Source organism: Engystomops pustulosus, chromosome 5, assembly GCF_040894005.1.
Source record: "Engystomops pustulosus chromosome 5, aEngPut4.maternal, whole genome shotgun sequence".
NCBI lineage: Eukaryota > Metazoa > Chordata > Amphibia > Anura > Leptodactylidae > Engystomops > Engystomops pustulosus.
Genome location: NC_092415.1, coordinates 72,433,794 through 72,457,567, shown reverse-complemented (window position 1 = coordinate 72,457,567; position 23,774 = coordinate 72,433,794). Strand labels below are relative to the sequence as shown.

The window sequence follows — 23,774 nt, the reverse complement described above, 5'->3', positions numbered from 1 at the left end:
CATACTGTGATGTAGAGTGCATTAGTAACCAACCATGATTAACACTATTTATATGCAGCTCTGCAATGTAAAAGGCGCATCTGCAGGGTAAAATGTTCTTCTTCTCCTAATTCCTGGAATGATAGATGCAAATGATTTTATTTGGCTTTGTCAAAATATACATACAGTATGAAAGCCCCTATACTTTCCATCCTATAAGCAAAAGAAAAACTGTAAGAAAGGAATCCATAGAGAGTGGATAGGTGTATAGGTAGATGGTTTCACAGATATAGAAACAGTTTATGTTATTTTTATTTCACTTCTAAAGAAAGACCTGGTATTGGTTGTCTAACCTGCATCAAAAGGGTTGGGTAGGATTAAACTGAAGTTGCATAAGGTGCTTCTTATAGATTGTTCTCTGTTACTGCACTGATTCCTCATCTTCTCCGAGTGGGTGATTTTTTTTTTTTTTTATGCAATCTTTGCAGGTAGACACTGGTAATATCTAGGTCATGGGGAAACCTGGAAAGTGGGCAGCTCTTGAAAACAGGATGGTGTTAAGCCGTTGCTAAGGTGCTCCATGTGCACCTCTGCTGCTCTTGACTGGGCTTTCACTTCAATTGTTTCCTGCCATTAAGCATTATTTATGTGTTGGTTATGCCATAGCTGCGTCGCTGCATTTATTTTGCTATCCCCCCCCCCCTTTTTTTTTTTTTTTCCTTCTGTGGAAATTCTCAGATCTTCTCCAAAAGGAGCACTTGCTCTTCTGCATTCTCTAGCCTTGCCAAGTCTATTGGGTAGCACGCTGGCAGTGATTGGTGAACACTTTCTATAATATACCGTATATACTCGTGTATAAGCTGAGTTTTTCTGCACAAAAAATATACACGAGTCTATAACAAAACCCAATTTAAAAAAAAAAATAACCCACTAAAAAAAAATAAATGTTGGCGCAGCTCCCCGATGTCGGCACGTCCGCGGCTCCTCTTTCCGGGGCTGGCTGCATGCTGCTGGCGGCCGGCCGGTTGGCTGCATGCTGCTGGCGGCCGGCTGGTTGGCTGCATGCTGCTGGCGGCCGGCTGCATGCTGCTGGCGGCCGGCTGGTTGGCTGCATGCTGCTGGCGGCCGGCTGGTTGGCTGCATGCTGCTGGCGGCCGGCTGGTTGGCTGCATGCTGCTGGCGGCCGGCTGGTTGGCTGCATGCTGCTGGCGGCCGGCTGGTTGGCTGCATGCTGCTGGCGGCCGGCTGGTTGGCTGCATGCTGCTGGCGGCCGGCTGCATGCTGCTGGCGGCCGGCTGGTTGGCTGCATGCTGCTGGCGGCCGGCTGGCTGGCTGCATGCTGCTGGCGGCCGGCTGGTTGGCTGCATGCTGCTGGCGGCCGGCTGGTTGGCTGCATGCTGCTGGCGGCCGGCTGGTTGGCTGCATGCTGCTGGCGGCCGGCTGGTTGGCTGCATGCTGCTGGCGGCCGGCTGGTTGGCTGCATGCTGCTGGCGGCCGGCTGGTTGGCTGCATGCTGCTGGCGGCCGGCTGGTTGGCTGCATGCTGCTGGCGGCCGGCTGGTTGGCTGCATGCTGCTGGCGGCCGGCTGGCTGGCTGCATGCTGCTGGCGGCCGGCTGGTTGGCTGGCTGCATGCTGCTGGGGGCCGGCTGGCTGGCTGGCTGCATGCTGCTGGGGGCTGGTTGGCTGCGACCAATGCTTTTCCCACCCTCGAGTCAATAGGTTTACCCAGTTTTTGGTGTTAAAATTAGGGGTCTCGGCTTATACTCGAGTATATACGGTGCTTGGTTCATGTGATTTAACAGTGAGACTGTGGTCAGACTGATCAATCGATTTTAGACGCAGAAAGCAACAGTTATATAAATGACAAAGTAAAACAACATAAGGATGGGACTTCCATGGATTACAAAAATGAGGGGTATGTTTCTTTATGAATGGAGCCGCAGTGGAGCTGAGCCTCATTTTGCCATTGACCAATCAAGGACACCCTATGATGGTGACAGAAAAATTTGCACATGTATTATGTTTGACTTCTTGGCATTATAGTATGTACCCAGCATTGCTGTCACCATACATACAATTACTTTTTGCCACATGGCCAGTGAGTGGTCCTAATGCACATTTGCTAAAATGTACAATATATTGCAATGCAAACCTATTATATAATATTTTTATAGAGACTACCCCTGAAATAAAGAGTTGCAAACCAATTTTACCGAATATGGGAAATAAAATGCATGTTCTTCAAACCAACAAGTTATGTTTTGCTCTTGTTACAACATTTGTAATGGGTTGTTTTTTTTTTCTTTAACTATTTTGCCTCTTTAGTGAATAAATAAAATGCTTAATCTGAATCTTTGAGAAGTGGTGGATTCAATGTGTACAGAGCTCTTTAAGTTGTAGTGAAATGAATAGTTGTTAATGCAGATGTTTTTGTTTGTAGTTATGTTCGGCTCTTTCGAACAATACAGAATCCTAAACTGGACAACTGTGCAGAGGCCAATAGAAATATAATGAAAAGCCATGCTTTACTATCCGTGCCAGTTACAATGATGTCCATGGTTTTGCTTGTTTGTTCTGCAGTGGTGTACATAGATGCCTTTTACATGTTTCTTGGTATAAAGTAGAGATGTATTTGGCTCATAATGGATTATTGATTGGCCTGAGAGCAGCAGAGGCCCCGAGGTTGTGTCATCAATGGTACTTACTCTTCCAATAGTGAATGCTTCATTTCATACAGCAATTTAGACCCCTGAATAATAGACTATCAATTGTGTATCTGTTGTTTTGATTAAAGAAATCTACATTTTATGTAGCCATCTTGAATAGTTTTCTTAGGAAAAAATTTTTTAGGCTGTGTATATGTACTAAGAATATGAAAACAAGTACATTTTGGTCTTCGCCAAGTTTCAACCAAAAAGTTAAATTAATATTATTACTTTGTGCCAAAAAATATAAGTGTTTCATCTGTTTTTAATATTTAATCGATATTAAGAGAAAATTTATTTAAGATTAGCAAGGCACAATATTACTACTGTAGTCACTATATCTTCTATGCTTGCTTTATCTGTTTGTATGGGCCATTTTACAAAGGTTGACAAAGTACAATATTGGTTAACCCTTTCCCTGCTATGTATTTCTGGAAATTTTGGCACGTTATTGGCAAGAGCAAATTTTACAATTGCTTTATTTTCAAAATTCCATCAAAGAGCTTAGACATAAGCATATTAATGCAATTTTTGATTTCAGTGTAAAATTCTATTTAAAAAGAAAATGCATAAAATTTTTGACTTGGGCAAAAAAATGTGCTCCAAATAGAAAATATTTAGCTTCACGTTTCCTAAATGTAATAGACGAACATGTGGCGAGTTACTCATAGTCACATGTTTACATGAATCAATCATAATATCACGAAAACTGAAATAACCAAATCTCTGCTTTTTAACAAAAAATTTAGTTTCACAACCTGTAAAATATAGCAATAAAACGGATTAATAAGTAAAGCACCCCTAAAACCTATATATTTTTAAAACTGACAACCTGGAGATTGCATTTGTCTTGATTAACAGTTGAAAGCCAGTACCATTATCGTGTAACTTTGTGACAAATACAAATTTGTAAAAACAAAATGTACATTTTTACATAACCTTTGCTTTGATGCAAGTTTTAACACACAAATATGGAGTTAAAAATAATTCAAAGTGAGCAGATTTAAATATATCGTATATACTCGTGTATAAGCCGAGTTTTTCAGCACAAAAAATTGTGCTGAAAATCCTCAACTCGGCTTATACACGAGTCAATAGCCACCCCAGCACTAAAAAAAAAAGTATATACTCTCCCTCTGGTGGCCCCGATGCGCAGCGCTGCTCCCCTTCTGTCTTCTATCTTCTTCTTTCTTACGCAGGGCGCCGCCATGTTCTTCTCCCGGCCGCCGTAAATTATGACGTCAGCAGCGGCCGCGACATACTATGCGCCTACAGGCCGGGAAGAACATGGCGGCGCCCTGTGGAAGACAGAAGACACATTAGGTATCCATCAAAATATAAGGGTTTTTCACTGCATTTAACCTTGTAACGGTAAATAGTGGAAAATGTCGAAAAGAGTCAAAAATGGCACTTTTTTTTTTTTTGCCATTTTGAAAAATAAAAAAAAAATCAACAAAAAGTGATCAAAAGGTCATACAGTCCAAAAAATGGTATTGAAAACTTCATCAGAAATTGCCTAAAAAATACCACCCACAACTCTGTACACCGAAGTATGAAAAAGTTATTAGCACCAGAAGCTGGCAAAATAAAAAAAAAAAATCTACACAAGATTTAAATTTTTGTAAATGTATGAAAACATTATAAAACCTATACAAATTTGGTAGACATTTCATTTGTGGCGCACAGTGAAAGACGTAAATTCCAAGCCCACAAGAATACGTCGCAAATGCGTTTTTTTTTTTTTTTCACCAATTTTACTGCATTTTGATTTTTTTTCCGGCTTCCCAGTGGAAGAAAAAATACCATCACTATGAAGTGCAATTTGTTACACATAAAATAAGCCGTCACACAGCTCTTTACGTGTAAAGTGGGGAGTGAAAAATAAAAATGAAAAAACAAAAAAGGGTGAGGTCCTTGAAGGGTTAAGAATGCAGATGTGTTAGCAAATTATATAATGCACAAAGTTGAAAGCTCATATTCATGAACCAGATGAAGCTCTCGGTCCGAGCGTGAAACTTGTCGTTCTATTAGTTACTTTACTTTTATTTATATCTTTTATCCACCATTTTATATGGAATTTTTATAAATAAATTAAACTGGATTTGAAACCATAGAAAGAATTGCATCTTCCAGCGCCATACAAGACCGCTCAAAAAGCACTAATACCAAGTGCCATACGAAAGTCCTATTTGTCCCAAAAAATTTTTTCGGAAATCGTTGCCTATTTTGTATACAATTTTTTTTTTTTTTTTTTTTATTAATACACACAACCATCTTCATGCAACTTTGCAACTCATAAAGTGCAAAAATTATAAATTATAAATTTCCGTTAAAATATGTACAAATCCAGACTACTTCTATAAAAAAAAAAATGTATTTTCTTAGAGGCAAAGAAAAATGGGAGGATGTGGGAGGGGTTGAAGGAGGGAAACTATGTGGCTAAGTCATCCAGGAGCAGATGTTTTATTTTCAAATGTACCCAAACCTGCCCCCGCCCTGGGACTCTGCTGCTCAATCTGGCAGAGAGCCGAGATTATTTATTTTGATAACGCACAGCAATTTTGAAAACGTAAGAGAGAAATACGCCACTGTAACTGTGGGAACTTGTCACCATCTAAAAATTGCAATCTGACGGTTCCCTTTAAATTTTAGCTAAATAAATAAGTGTACAGGAACCCAGGCCCCTTGCCCTTCTCTTTGACTTGTGGGCCCTAATGTACATTAGATCATTTTCCTGGCTGCTGAGAGTTCAGAAGATCATTTAAAAAGTGTAGTAAATACTTATACCACAGATTTCTGTATGAATGGATACCAGTCTGTTTTGTTTATAGAGCTTTAATGTAAGCTATTCCATATACATGTTTACCACGGGATATTGAAAATATCCTGGTACATCTATATAGTGCTCTGATTTGGAGGCAACCATCACAAAATGCTCCCAACATATAACATATAACATGCTGTCTGCAATGCAATATAAACTGGTAAAAGTTTGCAAAGTCACTGAGAAAAAGCTAAGAATTCCAATACCAGAAAGGCTCAGGGTGAATTGCATCTTTAAATAGAAATGCTCTCAGAAAGTAACTGGTATTGTTTGTACAATGAAAAGTTATCAAAAATCTTGAAAACTGCAAAGAAATTTTAAAAAGTATGTTTGAAAACAAAATTATATTTTGTTTTTGTTGCAAGACACAAACTACTCCTTCTGTATTTTTATTAAATTAAGAATATTAACATGTGTATTCTTTATCTTTCAGGGATCCCTCTGGTGGTTCAGATTTGTGAGGCTGATCGTGGAAGTTATGCTCATTAAATAGCATAGAACTGTATGCAGAAGTCTCTTTCCAGTCACTCCTGGATAGACATTGAATTTCCAACCTAATGTTTTGCTGGTAATGGAACGAAGGAAACAATTTGATATGGAACTACGAGAATCGGCTGCTAAGTCTAAAAATGATACGGACGAGGACAAACCAACTAATTTCAGTTGTGTTATATGTGGGAAGAGTTTCCCTTTTCAGAGCTCTCTCTCTCAGCACATGCGAAAGCACACGGGGGAAAAGCCATATAAATGTCCTTACTGTGATCATAGGGCTGCACAGAAAGGAAACTTGAAGATACACCTCCGTACCCACAGGACTGGTACACTTGGCCAAGTTCCTGATGCTGAAATAAGCGATGTACATGCTGGAGAGCTAGGTGCGTCCGAGGGTATGGGAGTATGTGCAAGCCCAACAAAAAGCACATCTGCTTGTAACAAAATTCTTAATGGCTCTCTCCAAATGGAAGATTCGGATATTGTAGACGACGATACGCCAGGTGAATACAACTGTATGTTTTGCAAAAATAAGTATGACAGAAGGAAGGAGTTCGATCAACATCTTGTACAAGTGCACAAGCCATATAAATGCAGGTTTTGCAATTACATGACTTTACGGGAGGAAACATTGCTAAACCACATTGAAAAAGACCATATCACAACAGCAATTCCATTGAATAGAGATGCATACTCCGAAAATGGTAAAGGTGAACTTAATTCTGGCGAGTTTCCTTGTGAAATATGTGGACAGGCATTTGGTCAAGCATGGTTTCTTAAAGCTCATATGAAAAAGCATCGGGGATCTTTTGACCATGGTTGCCATATATGCGGCAGGAGATTTAAGGAGCCTTGGTTTCTAAAAAATCATATGAAATCGCATGGGCCCAAGACTGGGAACAAAAACAAACCCAAATCTGATAGTGAACCAGTAGCTACTATCAATGATGTTGTTCAAGAAGAAACGATAGTGTCAGGCTTGTGTCTGTATGAAGTTTGTATAAAATGTGGAAATTTATTTACAAATTTGGAAAGCCTTAGCGCACACAATTTGGTCCACTGCAAAATGGAAGAACGCTTTGAAAATAAAACGGCACAAAAAGCCGAAAAACTGCATGCTGTGAGTACAGAGGCACCTGCTTCACAACAGACTTTCTTAGACTATCTGAAGCTGAAACCTTTAGGGGATGCAAAGAAAATTACAGATGCAGAGCAAGGAAGGAGAGTACCTGAACTTGACCCAGTAAATAGCTATCAAGCTTGGCAGCTGGCCACCAAGGGCAGAGTTGCCGAGCCATCAGAGTACGTCAAGTACTTGGGATGGGATGAAACTTTGGCTGATGCAGATGTTTCTTATGATAGAGATAAAGGTGAATATGTCCTTGTCAATCAGGAGAAGCGTAAACGGGAGCCTGAAAGTAACACTACTAGCAATCCAAAGAGGCGGAACTGCTCAAGTGGAAGCCGCACAGAGAAAAGCATTGTGCAGCCTGGAGAGAATGTCACGGAGAACCCTAATGATTTAGAATTTAGACCGCCTTCACGTCAGAGCCGCAGGTCTTCTCAAAACAAATCTACTGAATGCTTTGAGTGTGGAAAGATTTTCAGGACATACCATCAAATGGTGCTTCATTCTAGGGTTCATCGAAAGGAGCGTACAAGTCTAAGTGAGAGTGGTTCTGTGTCCCAGCATGACCGATATGGATCAAATAGCGAAGGTGACTCTGCTAGTAGACCCAGCAGCCCCGACTCCTCTGCCCCAGATGACTCTTTGGCATATGGAATTGGAGATGATGGAGCTGATGATGATGATAGCTTTGAGGAAGCAACTACATCATCACCAGGTACTGCACTTGTTTATAGCCATAACATTATTAAATCTTGATCATTTGTTAACTACAGGCAACATCTTAGAATTAAGAGACCAATCACTTCTGTTTCCTGTTAGGAAAAAAACTAAAGAGCCTTTTAAAATATATCAGTTTAGTAGAGTTAATTGAATTTTAGTCTATGTATAATGGAAGGATGCAGTTGTGTATTTAACGGTCTACATAATTTTCATCCATTTTTTTTAAATGAAAAATATTTACACTAATTATTATACATGTGAAAAAAAACACCAAAAAATAACAGAGAATTAGCTTTTTGGTTTTTAACCTATTTTTACAGATTCTTAACCTTTTTGGTTTATTTCCAGAAACTAAAACAATGGTGTAAATCCAAACACCAATAAAGCTCCAGTTCCTATTTTCTTTTCTTTATGATGTCCCCTACCTCTATTCTCAATACAATGTCGTTATGTAATTGTTTATGTCTATTAGAAATTTCCTGTAATCCTTTTCATTTGGGCAAAGTAGTCTCCATGGGGGAAGTGATTTGGGTACAACCATCTATCATAACCACTGTTGATGAATGAACAGATCATGTTACTGTCATTATCCAGAAATATATAGCTCAGCCTCTGAGAATAGAAAAGGTTAGTTATACGACTCCTCACCCAGCAAAAATGGTTCTGGATTAGATGCAATGTGACTGCTGAGAAGTCATGGGATTGATAGTAGATGGCATAAAGATTGAGAGATCTAATCTTTAAACTGTCTGTTTAGAGCAGATACTTTTCACACTGCATTTTTATTATGTACATTGGGAAAGGCGAGAATAAGAATTGCTTTAAAGGAAGTCTATTCGCAAGCTTTTAAAATTATGCTAATGAGCTATGTGCTGCAGTTTTACAGGCTGTTAAAGGGAACCTGTTACAGGGACCTAATTTTCACTAAAGACAGGTTATAGAAGCTCAGAACAGCTACATTACAAATATGCCTTTAATTGTGTTATAACTTACCTTGCACCCTGAAAAAATCCTCTGTGTAGTTCCCACCTCTGTGCTCCTTCACAGAGCTCACAGCCTGGTGAGCTGACATCAGTGGAAGAGGAAGGTGCTGTACAGTGTGGGCTGAGAGCGTTGTGTGTGTTGTTTTTTTAAATGCATCCAAACCAAAGCCCAACCCCTAGGACTACATAGAGGCTTTAGTCAGGGTGCAAGGTAAGTTATAACTCACAATTGTATTATATTGTAATGCAAATGCTTAGAGAAAGCAGAAAGACCTATTTGAAATGCAGCCATAATGGGCTTCTGTAACCTGTCCGAAATGAAAATGAGGTCTCTGGTAACAGGTTCCCTTTAAACATGTGTTAATACAAATTTATAGGTGCCCTTGGAGTGGGAGAGGGGGGCTGTAAAAAAAAAAATAAATAAAAAAAAATAAAACCCTTTTCTCCACTCCTGATTCAGCATTGGTTTTAATCAGTATCAGGTGCCCAGCCCCCACCCTCTCTTAGACAACTAGGATTCTGGGAGAAGGAAAAGGAAGAATCTAGAGCGATAGACAGGTCAGATTATGGTGGTGGGTAGTGGACGGTGAATAGGGAATTAATGCAGTGAATAGGGAGGTCCACAAGTTAAAATAAACAATAGTGAGGATATATGTGCCAGTAAAATTTACTTTAAATCAAATAAATAATAGCAAAAAATTAAAGTGTTCAGAAATGCCAGAAGTATGGAAAGCAAAATGGGAGAGCCCCGAGGCTTTGGTATTAGAGGAACCGTTAGATGTAGTTGGTGTAGCGGAGACATGGCTTGATGCAGCACATGATTGGGGTGTTAATATTCAAGGTTTTGCTCTTTTGGAAAGACAGGGCAAATAGGAGGGGAGGTGGTGTATGTCTGTATGTCAGAGACTTAAAAGCGATTGTGAATGAGACAGTGGTCAATGAAGAGTGTGAGGAGGCTAAAACTTTGTGGGTTGAGATTCTAAGCCAGAAGAGCTTTGAGAAAAATAATTTGGTGTCATTTATAGATTCAAACCCCCCCCCCCCCAAATATCACTGAGAAAATAGGGGGTCGCCTATATAAACAGATGAAACTGGCTGCACAGGAGAGGACTGTAGTGATCATGGGAGACTTCAACTTTCCAAATATAAATTGGGGTCAGGGCTCTTCTTCTTCTGTGATGGGGAGACATTTTATCAACTTTCTGCAGGATAATTTTATGGTACAGCAAGTGGTATGGATTTAACCCATTCCCGCCACAGCCCTTTTTTGTTTGCGTTTTTTATTTTTCACACCCCCCCCCTTCAAAAATCTAACTTTTTAAAAAACTTTTTCCATGTACAGAGCTGTGTTATGGCTTATTTTCTGCGGTAACAAATTACACTTCAAAATGGTGATATTTAATATTCCATGCCGTGTACTGGGAAGCGGGAAAAACATTCAAAACGCATTTGTGCCGTATACTTGTGTGCTTGGATTTTACGGATTTCACTGTGCGGCCCTAAATTGATACCAAATTTGTATAGGTTTCATACATTTACAAAAATTAAAACCACCTGTACAAAATTTTTTGGGGGGGGATTTTGCTGTCTACTGGAGCTCTGTGTTTTTTTTGTTTTGTTTTTTTTCAGTTTTTTATGACATTTACAATGTTATCATTTTTAGGACTGCACAACATTTTGATCACTTTTTATAATTTTTAAAAATGGAAAAAAGTGTCATTGTCGACTTTGGGCGAGATTTTCTGTAAAGGAGTTAATGCAGTGAAAAAACGTTATTATATTTTGATCGGGCATTTTCGGATGTGTCGATACCTAATGTGTTTATGATTTTTACTGTTTATTTGTATCAGTTCTAGGGAAAGGGGTGATTTGAGTTTTTAAGGTTTTTTATTTTAATTTTTTAATTTTTACTATTTTTCTGACTCCCTAGGGTACTTTAGTATGGCAGTATATGATGGGATTGTACAGACAACCTAGGGTTACAGTATGGCAGTATATGGGGATTTTATTCCTCATTCATTACAATGTGCTGATGGCACATTGTAATGAATAGGTTAACTCGAAGCAGCCTCGGCTGAAGCTGTCATGGCAACAGCTGACGTCACAGGGAGCGGCGATCCTTTGGAAAGATGGCGGCGCCTGGGCACCGCCATCTTTATGAGGCTGCCGGCGTCAATCAGCGGGTAAACACCCACGATCGGTACTGGCACCGATCGTGGGTGGTACCGGTAAGCCTTTGCTGCAATATGCAGCAAAGACTTATTGGCTATAGAGAGGGCTCAGCCCGTAAGCCCTCTCCATGCACCCGTACCCGCCATGTGACGTACTATTACGTCATATGTCGGTAAGGGGTTAATATTACCACTGTACATGGCATTGGTTCGGCCTCATCTGGTTAAAACTAGGTTGTCAGGGCTTTTTTACTATGAGAACTGTCAATCTGTGGACTAGCCTGCCTGAGGCGCTGGTCACAGTAGGGACAGCAAAGCTTCAAGAAGGGTCTAGATGCCTTCTTAAAGGGGTTATCCGGGTTTAAAAATTTTTTTATGGCCGGGCTGGGGAGGGCTATTTAAACATAATAAACATGTAGTTACCTCCTCCGGTGTTGCCGATGTCCCGCGCCGCGGCCCGTCTTCTCCGTGCGCCGGTTTCATTACACCGGCGCACAGGGAGCTTCTGGCCGGCCGGATGCTCCCATGCGCACCATCTCCCAGTGCTTACAACGCTGAGAGATAGGGACGGATGGGAGGAGCCGTCCACAACGCGGACCGGAAGCTCCCTGTGCGCGGCTTCCGTGCCCCTGTTTGTTTACAGGGGCACGGATCGAAGGGACTGCGGCGCGGGACATCGGCGGCGCTGGAGGAGGTAAGTCCATGTTAATTTTGTTTAACTATGCCTCCCTAGCCCGGCCATAAAAAGATTTTTAAACCCGGATAACCCCTTTAAACCTAAATGAACTAATTCCTAGCGCACACAGATTACGCATCGCTGCACAGAGCTTGCCAAATCGGTCCCTTTCCCCAATGGGGCTCAATATCTCATCAACCTACCAGTATGTTTTAGAGTGTGGGAGGAAACCGGAGGAAAGCCACACAAACACGTAGAGAATATGCAAACTCTTTGGAGATGTTGACCTAAATGGGACTTGAACCTAGGACCCTAGCGCTGCGAGGCTGTAGTGCTAACCACTGAGACACCGTGCAGCCCACTAACATTGACCGTTATGTTGCATAGAATAGTTTCCCTTAAATACCTTCATCTAATCAATTCCATTCCTACGCTGAACTTGATTTGCATGTGTCTTTTTTTTCAACTGTATAAACTAATGTAACCCCTTTAAAGGGCACCTACCACCACAAATCTACCTATAAAGGTAGATTGGGTGGTAGGTGGATCAATGGGACGTGAGGATAGCCCTTTTAAAGGCTAATCCTCACGTCCCTGCACTTTTTTGATAACTTTTATTAGATATTTAGTCAAATTTACTTATGCGGATATTGGGGTGTGGAGTAGCTGCATATGAGATTACACGAGGCAGCTACTCCACGCCCCGGTAGCCACTTTACCCCTCCTTCTTCGGCGCGCAGCTCCGCGTAGCTGCGCGCCCTTGTCCGGCGATCCTGCCGCATGCGCATGCGCAGACGGCAGGATCGCTGGACGAGGGCGCGCAGCTACGCGGAGCTGCGCGCCGAAGATGGGTGAGTAGGAGGGGTAAAGTGGCTACCGGGGCGTGGAGTAGCCGCCTCGTGTAATCTCATATGTGGCTACTCCACGCCCCAGTAGCCGCATAAGTAAATTTGAATAAATATCTAATAAAAGTTATCAAAAAAGTGCAGGGACGTGAGGATTAGCCCTTAAAAGGGCTATCCTCGCGTCCCATTGATCCACCTACCACCCAATCTACCTTTATAGGTAGATTTGTGGTGGTAGGTTCCCTTTAAGGTTTGCAAAGGAGGAGCACTCCCCCCTCCCACTGTGTTCTGAAACTTCCTATGCTGCAGTGAGATTAAATTGGGCTGAAGAAGCAGGGGTGAAGAGACAGTGTAACAGCTTCTGAAGCTGCATCAAGGAGGGGTTCTGGTAACACACCCAGAGCTCTTCAGGCTTTAGAAGGAAGGAGGCTATGGATAAAAAGATTACCATAGCACTTGTGCGTGTTCTCCTGGTTTATCATGCTTGATTTTGGTTGTAAATTTCTTTTAATGTTAGGATTTGTGCATATAAGGAAGATGCTTATATTTATGATGCAAATCACATTCTTATGACTCAAATCGCCACCCGTTACAACCAAGGTAGGCAGAAGAGCATCTCTGAACGCACAGTACATCGAACTTTGAGGCAGATGGGCTACAGCAGCAGAAGAACACACCGGGTGCCACTCCTTTCAGCTAAGAACAGGAAACTGAGGCTACAATTTGCACAAGCTCATCGAAATTGGACAGTAGAAGAAAAACGTTGCCTGGTCTGAGTCTCGATTTCTGCTGCGACATTCGGATGGTAGGGTCAGAATTTGGCGTCAACAACATGAAAGCATGGATCCATCCTGCCTTGTATCAACGGTTCAGGCTGGTGGTGGTGGTGTCATGGTGTGGGGAATATTTCCTTGCCACTCTTTGGGCCCCTTGGTACCAATTGAGCATCGTTGCAACGCCACAGCCTACCTGAGTATTGTTACTGACCATGTCCATCCCTTTATGGCCACAATGTACCCAACATCTGATGGCTACTTTCAGCAGGATAGTGCGCCATGTCATAAAGCTGGAATCATTTCAGACTGGTTTCTTGGACATGACAATGAGGTCACTATACTCAAATGGCCTCCACAGTCACCAGATCTCAATCCAATAGAGTATCTTTGGGATGTGGTGGAACGGGAGATTCGCATCATGGATGTGCAGCCGACAAATCTGCGGCAACTGTGTGATGCCATCATGTCAATATGGACCAAAATCTCTGAGGAATGCTTCCAGCACCTTGTTGAATCTATGCAAAAGGGGGTCCAACCCGTTACTAGCATGGTGTACCAAATAAAGTGGCCGGTGAGTGTGTGTGTATGTATGTATGTATGTATGTATGTATGTATATATGTGTGAGAAAATAATTGTGATAATAATCAGTGAATTAGACTGATTGGAATGGGGTTGTATTATTTTCAGTAATGCTATAGAAATTTTCTTTTTATTTTACTGGTGAAGGTTTTAAACAAAAAGGGTCAAGATTTCGGAGTAAGAGTAATCTAGCTCATCTTACAAATGTTGAACTGTGCCAGATGTTTTCTATATGAACGTAAATGTTATTCCTGCAAATACAAGATCTTTTGAGCCTAAAAGCAGACACAGCTGTTTGCCTCTATTCAGAGAGTGCAGTATCGGTAGTAAAATGCTTATTTTGATTTTAGATTTTTTTTTTATTTCTAATTTTTTTTATAGTTTGGGTCTTAAAATGTGCAGATTTCTGCTCAGTCTATAACAGCAGATGAAGAGCACATGCAAGAGTAACTACCACAAAACAATAGCTTGGTGTCTCCATTAGGTCATTGGAGGGCATCAGAATGATATTTGGGAACAAGCACTCTTCCTGATAATCACCCGTAAAATCATTGAATCTAACAGGGTCTATGGGCCTGAGCTTTTAGGCTACTTTAGATGCAAGACCTGAAAATAATACATAATATGTGATGCTTGTCAGTGTGGATGCTTGGCGATTGCAACAGATTTGTTGCCAAATAAATTTTTCCATGGTTGAGCCATCAATAACTGGGCGAGGGAAGCCAACATCCATCTCCCACATCTACACAGCCACAGTACTGCTGGTTGAGTTTCTATCAAAGGGACTGGCCTGACAGAGCCAAGCAGAGGATCAGTGCCATCCACTACTAATCACTTATTCATGGCCTATACAGTAAATCAGGTGCAATTGTGGGACTCTGAAATCAAGGTTTAATCCACTAGAATAAAGTCTTGCAGGAGCTCCTAGAATACACTTAAATTCGTCTTTCTACTCTTGGGAGTCTCTTGGACGGTCCTACTTGTTGAGTGGATGCTTACTTTTACAATGTAAAGCTATAAATTACATTGTTACCCTACTAAACAACTAAGCATAAGTGATAACATTTTAACCTGGTTTAACTGCTAGCATTCTCACGTCTGTTATGAAATGTCCTTTCTAGGTTTCCCTTTTTAGGTGAAATCTCTCATGTTTACCAATAAAAAATCTCTCTGCTCAGTTTAGAGGCTGCATAGGGAGTGTCAAATCAGTTCTCTAATACCAAAAGGATTGGTGTTCTATCAATGATACAAATGCCATCTTTCAGATCACATTAGGCTTGTAGTTCTGTGATCTACAGAACTAGAGATACAGACAGTTAAGACATAGTTTGGAATTTGAGCTGCAAATAAATGCCTGGTTCCTTTTTTTTTTTTTTTTTTTTTTTTTTTGGGGGGGGGGAGGGGAAGAAAATAAAACCTAACGGGCATAAACGCCTCATCACGCGTCTATGACCTCATAAGCTTGGCAATTATTCCCTGTAGCGCGCAGGCTGAGTGGTGCAGCACGTGCCGCAAATGAGGGAAATGTCTGTAGCGCTATCTCAGCGGGACACGCGGCACAGTGATCATTGTCGGGGGCGCGCCGTAGAGACCCGGAGTGAGAGCACCGGCCCGGGGGGGGGACATGGGCCGCGAAGCTGATGCTCCCTGTCCTGCTCCAACTCTCCCTGCCCACAGGGAGTGTAGTGTGTGTGCTGTGTGAGTGTGCAGTGTTCTGTGAGTGGTGAGTGTGTGCAGTGTGTTCTGTGAGTGTAGTGTGCAGTGTTCTGTGTGGTGAGTATTACCAAAATTTTCATACTCCTCAAAAATGGTGAGAGGAGTATTTTACCCTTCTGGAAAAATGTTGGTGCAACCTCTGCATAGGAGTATAATTGACAGTAAGAAAAAGGCTGAATTTTTCATGTGAATAAATGGCTCTACAGTCATGGCCATAAGTTTTGAGAATGACACAAATATGACATGATCTGTTGCCCTCTGGTTTTTATGTGTGTTTGTCAGATGTTTTTATCGCATACAGAAATACAAGTGCAATCATATTATGAGTAACAAAAGCAGGAAGTCAATATCCACAGTGTTGACCCTTCTTCAGGACCTCTGCAGTTCTCCCTGGCAGCTCTCAATCAACTTCTGGACCAAGTCCTGACTGATAGCCGTTCATTCTTGCACAATCAATGCTTACATTTTATCACAATTTGTCTCTTGATGATTGACCACAAGTTCTGAATGGGATTTAGATCTGTGAAGTCTCCAGGCTATGGACCCAAAATCTCTATGCTTTGTTCCCTGAGCCATTTATTTATCACCTTTGCTTTATGGCAAGGTGCTCGATCATGCTGGAAAAGGCATTGTTGATCACCAAACTGCACAGATGGTTGGGAGAAGTTGCTCTTGGAGGACATTCTGGTACCATTTTTATTCATGGATGTGTTTTTAGTCAAAACTGTGAGAGAGCCGATTCCCTTGGCTGAGAAGCAACCCCACACATGAATGGTTGCAGGATGCTTTACAGTTCGCATGAGACAAGACTGGTGGTATCACTCTCCTTGTTGTTTTAAAACAAGCTGTTTTCCATATGTTCCAAATAATAGGAAGGGAGATTCATCAGAGAAAATGACTTTACCCCAGTCCTCAGCAGTCCACTCCCTGTACCTTTTGCAGAATATCAGTCTGTCCCTGATGTTTTTTTTCTGGAGAGAAGTGGCTTCTTTGCTGCCCCCCTTGACTCCAAGAGTCTCCGCCTCATAGTGTGTGCGGATGCACTCACACCTGCCTGCTGCCATTCCTGGGCAAGCTCTGCACTGCTGGTAGCCCGAAGCTGAAACACTTTTAAGAGACGGTCCTGGCGCTTGCTGATCCTTCTTGAGTGCCCTGGAGCCTTTTTGGCAACAATGGAACCTCTCTCCTTGAATTCCTTGATGATGCAATAGATTGTTGAATGAGGTGCAATCTTTGTAGCTGCGATACTCTTCCATGTTAGGCCAGTGATGACTGCACGTGTTTCTTTAGAGATAACCATGGTTAACAGAAGAGAAACAATGATGCCAAGCTCCAGCCTCTATTTAAAGTGTCCAGTGATGTGATTCTTACTTAAGACTACTTGACAGATTGATCTCCAGCCCTGTCCTCATCAACACCCACACCTGTGTTAATGGAGCAATCACTGAAGCGATGTTAGCTGCTCCTTTTAATACAGGCCTGCAATGAAGTTGAAATGTGTTTTGGGGGAAAAGTTCATTTTCTAGGCAAATATTGACTTTGCAATTAATTGCTGTTAAGCTGATCACTCTTTATAACATTCTGGATTATATGCAAAATGCCATTATAAAACCTGATGCAGTAGACTTTGTAAAAATGAACATTTGTATCATTCTCAAAACTTTTGGCCATGACTGTACATGACGGCACTTGGTTTTAATATGGCAATTGTTTTATTCTGTATGTAAAAGGGGTCTGAATCTTGGGGGTAGGGAGCTTTTTTTTTTTTTTTTTTTTTCTTTTGAGCAGCAGCTTGTCGTCCTGGAGCAGCACATAATGGGAATTGAGGGAAGGAGGGGGAGGTTAAGTTTTAAAGAACTTTATGAAAGAAGAAACAGCTGTGTCCAGGGCATCTGCCGCTTACCTTGAACTGGCTGTGACCTCCACGTAAAGTCGCTGCCAGTAACCCTAACACTATTGAACATTCTTACTGTCCATCCAATATTTTTTTTTTTCCAGCTTCATTAGAACTTTTTGAAGAATTGATCCGTAACTTTTATTATGGTGTTTTCTATACAAGCCATTTAGTAAAAAATCTGAGCTTTGATTAATGACCCATAAGACCTTCTGTATTTCCTAAATGTAGCCTTATACTAATTCTAATGCCTTTTTCAAACAAACTTATAAAAGCTTCTGTATGCCACCTGTGTCGGCTGGATATGGCCACATTCATTTCAATAAGCAATACACCCATCCATTTAAATGGCCGTATTGTCCACAAAGTGCGAGAGAGACTTGAGAAAATAGGACTTTTTTTTTTTTTTAAGTATTTATTTCTGTTCCGTACTCCCCATAGAAGTCTATGGGAATGATAATGTATGTTGCATACGTGCTGCATCTGGTTCTGCACCGTATACTACTGCATATATGTGCAATATCCAGGGAGACCAGAACCAGTGGGAGCTGCATTCTGTCCATCATTTTCCAGCCCATTGCATTTTATATGGATACGGTACAGATACAATGATATACATACACATATGGATGAAACAGTCATGCATATATGGATTCATACATCACTGAAAAAGGCCTTAGACGCACAGTTTAAAAATGGTTATTAAAAATTCCAACCCTACAATGCTACCGATTTTTCTCACAGGTATTCACCATGTAATACGCTTTGTTTACAGCCGTTTTCCATTACAAAGCTTAGAGAGTGCCTTGTTTTTGGCATTTTTCATTTGGCTGACTGCTGAGAACCCCTACCAATCATAAGAATGGGGACCCAATTTCCTTTGAATGAATGACATTTGAATGACTTTTGCAGAAATATGGCACAAAACGTTAAATTGAAGGGCAAGAGACCCGTAGTTTGTAAGCCGAGGGAAAAAATGTTTGTGGGCAAGAGGCCCAGCACCGTTAATGGTAGTGCTGGAGGTCACTGAGCGCTGTGCTCTACAATATTGAACACTTCCATATTATCAGATGGATTGGTGAGACACGTGGTGCTCTGTCGATTTATTATTAATTTTTTTAATTTCCTTATCTGAAAAGTGAGCACTATTTTTATGATGCAAAGGATGCAAAATTATTTGCAGTGAACAAACACTTGCCTAGATTTGTGGGCGGCCCAATATTACTACTAATCCTGAACACTCTGTGACAGGAATATGTTTTCTGCTGATGGCAGCAGGATTGCCAGAACAGCATATCAGTCACTCCCTCAATAAAATGCTGTCCTTCCAGTCTGCAAAAGACTGGCAATTAGTATTAAAACTGAACAGGCACTCGCAGTGGAGTAGTTAGCTGGTTTATCATTTTGCTGTATGTTTTGAATACTTGAATTTCTATGGGGTAGGAGGGGGTTTTGCAGACAGCAGCATTTCATTGTCTGTCTTGTATATCTCCACATTGTCATTTAAATAGGTTATGGCTGGAGGGAAAAATCACATGTTGGGAAATGCAAACTATTATTTTATTTCAAACGCCAATCGGCTAAATTATGTGTATAAGCTGCCATCCTATTATGAGGCCACATATTTTCCTCAAATACTTGTGTTTTAACTTAAACTGAACATCTACTTTTTAATACTTTCAATATTTAGTGGTGATAGAAGGATGGACCACACACAAAGCTGAAACCCTCTTCATGAAGTGTAAGCAGACGCCATCTAGTGGTTTACTTGAGGTCCTGCTTCAGTGCATTATAGGATAACGTTTTCATGTTCTGATTCAATTTGGTTTTAACACTCATTTTTATTTTTTAAATATATACCTTACTGGTTTATGTAGCTTGTAATTTCTTTATTTTTCTGACAAGACATACATGTCTTTTTCAGACAAGAAATACATGTTCTTTAATTGTATAGCTCAGACGCACAAATGGAAAGGGTGGGGCCGCCACACAATGCCAGATGTGCCTAATATGAGAAGGACAACAGGTTCTCTTTCTTGTCACCACAAGTCTCTGATTCTGACAGGAAATGAGAAAGATTGCCAGTTTTATAAATATATTTATATTTAATTTCATATACGTTTTATATAAATGTGACTCCACTCTTGCTCTTCCACTTTTTTTATTTTTTTTTTAATCCATGTTTCACCCTTGTGTAGGAGAGTTAGTGTCATAATGTTCTGTAGTAACAGCAGGTTATGGTTGTAACATGAGGAATGTCAGCATTTCTTCGTTTGTTTAGGTAAGCAGATGATCTGAAACAAATACACAGCCGAAGAGGAGCATCTTAAAACAATTTATTTTCCTCATTTCTTGCTTCTTAAATAGTTTGATTTGCTAGATGTAGATGATAAGATTAGGTTAACGGTATTAAAGTAATTGAAAATCCTTTTAATGATGTTTAAATATCCCCCTACATTCTTAAGGTATCAATAGACTGCAGACATAGACTCTTGTGTGGACAACCTTTGATAGCTGGCAGCATGATAACATTTTATTTTCCCAAGGGATTTCTTTGGTGTAGGCAAAATTTCTATTAAATACAGTTACATGGATGCATTTCGCGTATAGACACTTCATGTTCTAGGCTTTGGGCTTGTCTGCTGTATGCATTGACTTACATTTCGAACATTACCACTTTTCAAGCCACTTTAATGCTATGTAAACAGTATGATGGGTTTTACATAAATAGGCAATAGTTTTATAAATGTATTAATGAAGGCACAAATTTACTGTCTATGATTGTTTTAACAGATGTTATTTCTTAAGCTGGCCACTTAGTGGCAGCATGTGTCTACAGATGTCGCATCTTACACTGTGGTATAGATGACGGCATAAATCTTTCTTTCAGTAATTGAACTAATAATGAAATAAGGCAATTATAAACCTCAGCCTTTTTTTTTTTTTTTTTTTTTGCCACAACACTGGTATAGTAATTTTTGCCATTTTACAAAATTCTGTTTGCTAAATATTTCCATAGTATTTGCAGTAAACTTTTGTTATGGTTGAATGAAAAGATTGTTCTCTAGTACACTGTGGTTCTGGTGGGCAATGGGGTACCTTTATGTAACTACTAGAGAGGTCTATATTTTATACATGTACAGTGGGTACGTAAAATATTCAGATTCACTTTTTCTTTGCTACCAATTGGCAAGATCAAATTCTTTCTTTGCTCATTACAGTACACTCTGCACCCTGTCTTGACAGAAAAAAACAGAAATGTAGATATTTTTGCTAGTTTATTCTACAAGAAAAACTTCAATATCACATGGTCAAAAGTATGTAGACCCTTTGCTCTGACACTTATATTTAACTCACATTCTGTCCATTTCCTTCCGATCTTCCTTGCGATGGTTCTACTCCTTCATTGGAGTTCAGCTGTGTTTCATTAAATTGATTGGACTTGATTAGGAAAGGCAAACACCTGTCTAAGATCACAAAGCTCACAGTGCATGTTGGAGCATATACGAGGTCTAAGAAACTCAGACAGAATTGTGGAAAGGCACAGATCTGGCCAATGTTACAAAAGAACTTCTGCAGCACTCAATAGGGCACATTTACTAAGGGCTTTGCACGTTCTTTCTAGTGGAAACTTCTTGCACAGGTATTTAAGAAGTGTCTGCACCACAAATGTGTTGCACGTGACCGTTTTGTGATGAAGCTGCACTAGACACCATGAAACACAAATTAGGGGGCTCAGTCCGTGCGCCAGATTTAACATGCAAAGTTTGTTGCACGCCCCATGTTAAAGGTGCACCACAAAAAAGTTGGTGAACTCTGTCGGGCCATCGCAGGGAAGTGACAGATTCATAATTTCTTGCACACTGAGCATTATACACAGGCAGAACACTTTGGGGCACATTTACTAAGAATATAGGGAACTGCACTAAATGTTCTTAAGAGCACAGTGGCCTTAAGTCCAGTTGGGCTTTATGGCAGAGACATATCATTTATGTGCAAGACATATGAAAGCCTGCGTTTGTTTTGCAAAAAACATGTAAAAGATTTCCAGACTATGAGAAATACGATTCCCTGTCTGATGAGACAAAGATTGAATTAACACCAAAAAGTTCAATGTGGTATGTGTGGAGGCCCTACTCATCACCTGCCAAATACAACCCCAACATTAAAACATTGTGGTAGCAGATATGGGGGTGTTTTTCAACTGCAGGGACAGTACGACTAGCTCCTCAGAGAGTGCTCTGGACCTCAGACTGGGCCGACGGTTCACCTTCCAACAAGATAATGACCTAAGCACACACATAAAATAATAACGCAGTGACATCTCTCTGACCATTCCTGACTGGCCCGGCTGGAACCCTGACCTAGACCCAATTGAACATCCCTAGAAAGACTTGAAAATGTCTGCCACCAATTTTCACCATCCAACCTGAGGGAACTGGTGGGGGTCTACAAGGAAGAGGCAGAGGATTCACAAATCAAGGGTGTGAAAAACTTGTTGCATCCATTCCCAAAAAGACTTATGGCTGTACTAGCTCAGAAGCTGCTTCCATTCAATATTGAGCAAAGGGGCTGAATACTTATGACCTTGTGATATTTCAGTTTCTCTTGTAGATATTTTTTCTAATTTATTAAACATTTCTGTTTTTTTTCCTGTCAGTGTACGTTAATGAGCAATAAAATAGCCTGTTTTTTTTTATCTTACCATTTGACTGCAATGAAACAGTGAAAAATGTAAAGGAGTCTGAGTACTCTCCGTTTCCAATGTATAAACACATGTGCCAAATACAGGTTATTGTTTGAATAATGGGAAGTTTTATCAATTTCCAATATACTTTCAGCATTAATTCCTCTCACTTTTATAGATCTCTGCTTGCTGTAATTCTATAGAAAGCTTCATTTGTTTTTTTTTTCACAGTACAGAAATCGGACCATGGTCACACAGGTGCACGGCTCGTTATATCACACAGCTGATTACAATCTGTGTGACTAATGAGCACTGCACCTGTGTGACCATGGTCAGACTTCTGTCCACTGGAAGGAACACAGAAGCTTTCTATAGAAGGACAGCAAGCAGAGATCTAGAAAACCATAAGGAATTGGTACAGAGAGTATAATGGAAAAAAATGTTTAATGTATAATTAGAATACCTCTTTAAGCCTGCTAAAGCTTCTTATAAGTGGCAAACCCCTTTTATAGCCATATTCTGATTTTCTGTCGGGTAAAACATTTGTGGATGAAAGCCAGATTTGTTCATGGCCTTTTATAGAAAAGAAGGAAGTTATTAGAAGACAATGCTTTGCACCTTGGGCCAGGTTGAATAGTTATTAATTATTAGTTAGAAATATAACTTAAATGACTGAGATAAGTCGGGCTCGATCCATATTCCCTCTTCACATGGCACGTGGGATCATGTCTATTGCTGTGGTATTGATGCCGCACATATCAGGCACAGTGCCTAAGGAAAAGCAATTCTCTGTAAAATTGATATGGAGAAGCTTGACATGACAGTGTGGTGCAGGTCTTGTGCAGAGTCATTCTATGTAGCTGCCATTTGCAGATAAAACTGAACTTGTAAAAAGGTCCCACAAATAATTCCTTCTCAATTTTCTAAAGGCCTTGAGGTTTTCATAGGTGACTCCACCACTGAGTTTGTTGTCGAATATTCCTGTGATGTGTGATAGATGAGTTGCATTGTCTTTTTACAATAATTCTTCAAGACTTGGTGTTTATCGTTTTTTGTCTTTATTTAATAAAACCATGTTCACGTATTATAATTTTAGTTCTCCTGTGATAGGCTACCACCCCCTCTTTAAAGGAAACCTACCACTTGTAGTGGCAGGTTTCTGATGGAAATACCGGGCACCAGCTCAGGGTGAGCTGGTGCCGGAGCTTATTTTCGTTAGTGTTTTAAACCGCGGTATCGCGGTTTAAAACACTTTTTAAACTTTATAGCCGGCACAGGGAGGTACGCGCTCGGCGCTTACCATGCGCGCGGCTCTCATTCACTTCCTATGTAGCCGCGCGCACGGTAAGCGCCAAGCGCGTACCTGCCTGCGCCGGCTATAACGTTTAAAAAGTGTTTTAAACCGCGATACCGCGGTTTAAAACACTAACGAAAATAAGCTCCGGCACCAGCTCACCCTGAGCTGGTGCCCGGTATTTCCATCAGAAACCTGCCACTACAAGTGGTAGGTTTCCTTTAAAGGGGGTTTTCCACAAGCAAGTACAGGGGACAAAAGTCTACTACCAAACATACAGCCCCTCCATTCATGTGTACAGG

At 40.8% G+C, this 23,774-nt stretch overlaps 1 protein-coding gene across 3 annotated transcripts in view; it reads left to right on the top strand.

The window, feature by feature from the left end:
• The window catches only part of ZNF516 (zinc finger protein 516), a 73,826-nt gene that overhangs the window by 31,349 nt on the left and 18,703 nt on the right, over nt 1-23,774 (top strand). For all 3 annotated transcript variants that reach the window (XM_072152354.1, XM_072152355.1, XM_072152356.1), the window contains exon 3: nt 5,943-7,845. In XM_072152354.1, the coding sequence (XP_072008455.1) occupies nt 6,081-7,845 (1,765 nt within the window). In that variant the 5' untranslated portion in view covers nt 5,943-6,080. The remainder of the gene's footprint in view (nt 1-5,942; nt 7,846-23,774) is intronic.